Raw genomic sequence first — 3,093 nt, 5'->3', positions numbered from 1 at the left:
GCGGTGGGTACTGTGGTACCTGCATGACCACCCCCTGGCTGGACATCCCAGCACGGCGCAGACACTGCGGGAGATCTGACGGACATTCCGCTGGCCGGGGGACGCGGCGGAGGTACGTCGTTATGTCAGGGCCTGCCAGCGTTGCCAGGAGCGGAAGTCCCGGAGACCCGACGGCGAGGAGCAGCAGGTCCCACGACGGCCCCGGGATCCCTTCCACACTGTGGCGGTGGATATCATGGGGCCGTACCCTCACACGTTCCGCGGCCTGCGCTTTATCGTGGTGGTCACGGACGTCTTCATCCGCTGGGCGGAGGCGTTCGCAGTGCCAAACGTGAAGGCCGGCACCGTGATTGCCCTGCTTGAGTGCGAGTTCTTCCCACGATACGGGTACCCCGGGGTCCTCCTGACGGACAACAAGGCACAGTTCGTGGGGAGACACTGGCGAATGTCCTGTGAGCGGTGGGGGATGGAGCATCGCACGACGCCAACCTACCACCCGCGCGCGAATCCGACCGAGAGGCGGAACCAGGACATAAAGACTCAGCTTCGCATACGGTTGGACGAGGACCACACCAAGTGGGACCTGCACCTGCCGACGTTGCTGTACTGCCTGCGCCGAAGGACGAACGTGGTCACGGGCCATTCCCCCGCCGAACTGGTGCAGGGGCGCACCCTCGCCCTGCCCGGGGAGGCGCAAGCACTCGCCGACACCGACGTGACCACTGTTGACGAACTACGTGACGATGCCCGACGACACCAGGAGCTCTTCCTGGCACGACGAACACCCCAGACGACCCGGCATCCTGATGACAGTCGTCGTGCCCTCATAGACTTAGAGGCCGTTTCTGCCCACCGCCGGGTACCTGAAGGGGGCTATTTTCCCCTAAACCCACGGTGCAGTGCAGTGAGTGCTCCGTGCTAGGGACGCACCCGCGTGCGCCCTAACTTCGCTTCTGGACCGCTCAAGGACGGACATCTTTGTATAATTATTTGTAAATAACTTAACTTGTAATTGTGTATTCAAATAGGGTAGTTATGTGTTTTGTTTGAATCGTGTAGCTTTGTACAGGGGCCGTGCCTGGCCCGCAGTGGACACGCGACCCTCTGTGCCGCTTTCATCCCTTCCGGCCGCGCGGGGGGCTGGGAGTCGGGAGTCGCCGCTTGGCTGCCGTTGAGGGAGGTTCTGTATCGCTGCGCTCCGCGAGTCCGTAGGCCCTCTGCCACGCGCGTTGCTAGCGTCGCTACCGTCGTTTCGGTTAGCTCCCACGTTCGACATCTTCAGTCACTTTCGTGGATGACCTGCAATTTGTGTTTGTTCACGGCGCGGCGGGGGACATGTCCCGTAAAATCGTTGTGGGTCAGGCGCGCTCAGGGAAAAGGGCTAAATAAAACATCTTGTAGACTACCAGCGGACGTTTCCTGGTTCGATCTCTACTCCCATACTCCTGCCTGGTTCATCACCTCCCCCTCTCCCCAGCTCCCGGTCACGGCCACAGTAGGCACGAACCCCCACCTCTCACTGAGTTAGTCGGCCGAAATAATTACAACCTAAATTCATAGTCGCACGTCGGGGATCGGGAAGGAGCCACGGCCTGGGGACAACAATATAGAAAACCAAACTAAAAAATAGAAAATAAATTTTGATAAATTTGAATTAAGAATACTGTAAAAATTTTTAATAAATATAAATTAATAATAGTGAATATAAGAAAAAAATGTATTTTATTTAAAAAATGTGTGGAGTGCTTATTATCGAAATGATAATCCTTCTAATGATATATAGTCCAGTCGATATCCACTTTTTACCTGGAAAGTATTCCGAAGTTAATGAAATTTTGATATGTCATTTGGGGGGTACTCTCGGGTGTAGAATATGAGTTTTCGACCTCGAGGACCCTGTGCTAACTTCGGAGGGGTGGGGGGGGGGGGGCCCGAAAAACCTCGAAATTTTCGGACTTTTTTCAGTTTTCCGCTTATATCTCGAAATATAAGCATTTTTTATGTAACATATTGTGTTACAAAGTTATAGAGAATTAAATTTCCTTTAAAATACATTGTCTCACAATTTTTTCGACTTAATATTAACCGAGATACAGCCCGTCAAATTTAGAAAAAATTTCTCCAAATTAAAAAAAAAGCAAAAAAAAAGAGTTTTTTGCCCAATAACTTTTTATCTTCACCATTTACAGGTGAATAATGTACTTACTCATCAATATCAACAACTGGAAAATCTGATGCACATCAGGTATCCAAACACTTTGATCGCTTTGGTGCTATTGGCATGTTTGTGTCGTCGTCATTGCATCGCCGTCGTCCATTACGTCTTCTTCCTGGGGCAACGTTTTCTGAAGGAGGTTGGCCTGATCGTCGCATTCGTCGTCTGAGTCCTCTCCATTAATGTTTGGATCTGGAGAGTTCTCGAAAGCGGTGCCAACGCAGTACTTGCATACATAGGCGTGCCCAGACATTTCCATTAGGGGGGGGGGCCCTGCTAAATTTTTAAATCAGAAGCTGAATTTAGAATGTTAAATAGCCTAAATACATTAACTCATTGCCGTGTTTATATTTTTGTGCAGTATCAACGAGATATGTTTACTAGTTAATATTTATATCCGTATAATTTTAACAATCTTGAAAATATGTTTTTTTTTTTCCCATAGACAATGTTTAAAGGGTACTTACACATTTTTCCCCTTCGAATTTTCCAATAGCTTGGTCCAGATCTACCTTGAAATGAACTTCTTTTTAGTGAATGCAAACACAGCAATTCAGACAACAGAACTTTAACAAACCTCTTAAAATATTTTTTTTTTTTTGCTTGGCCATGACCTCGTGTTTTAAATAAAATAAGGCGGCTGTATGTCCAGAACGATAAAATGTTTAAAAATATTGTTAATTAGCACGCTGCAACACTGAAAAACAGTTTGAGTGTCTCAGTGCCAGGAATATACGAATATTAACGAACGCATTAGAGAAAATGCCAATATGAGTGATTACATTAGGGGGGGGGGGGGGGGGGCATGGCCCACCTGGCCCCCCATGTAGGCACGCCTATGCTTGCATATGGCAGAGCACTGGAGTCCTGCCTTTTTG

The 3,093-nt window shown here is 48.9% G+C and overlaps 1 protein-coding gene across 1 annotated transcript; it reads left to right on the top strand.

The window, feature by feature from the left end:
* Positions 1-235: 235 nt before the first annotated feature.
* On the top strand, positions 236-1,212 carry LOC134532229 (uncharacterized protein K02A2.6-like). Its single transcript, XM_063368650.1, has 3 exons — positions 236-283; positions 365-859; positions 1,090-1,212. The coding sequence occupies exons 1-3, from the start codon at positions 236-238 to the stop codon at positions 1,210-1,212; spliced, it is 666 nt and encodes a 221-aa protein (XP_063224720.1).
* Positions 1,213-3,093: the final 1,881 nt, after the last annotated feature.

The sequence above is a fragment of the Bacillus rossius genome, chromosome 5, assembly GCF_032445375.1.
Source record: "Bacillus rossius redtenbacheri isolate Brsri chromosome 5, Brsri_v3, whole genome shotgun sequence".
Taxonomy (NCBI): Eukaryota; Metazoa; Arthropoda; class Insecta; order Phasmatodea; family Bacillidae; genus Bacillus; species Bacillus rossius.
The sequence above is the reverse complement of the archived record's forward strand: the minus strand, read 5'-3'. Positions and strand labels throughout refer to the sequence as shown.

Excerpts from the sequence above, each read along its gene's own strand:
- LOC134532229 (XM_063368650.1), top strand. The coding sequence starts at position 236 with ATGGGGCCGTACCCTCACACGTTCCGCGGCCTGCGCTTTATCGTGGTG. Across the intron at positions 284-364 it reads GCCTGCGCTTTATCGTGGTG|TGCGAGTTCTTCCCACGATA; the intron begins GTCACGGACGTC and ends GCCCTGCTTGAG. Across the intron at positions 860-1,089 it reads CCGTTTCTGCCCACCGCCGG|TGGACACGCGACCCTCTGTG; the intron begins GTACCTGAAGGG and ends CCTGGCCCGCAG.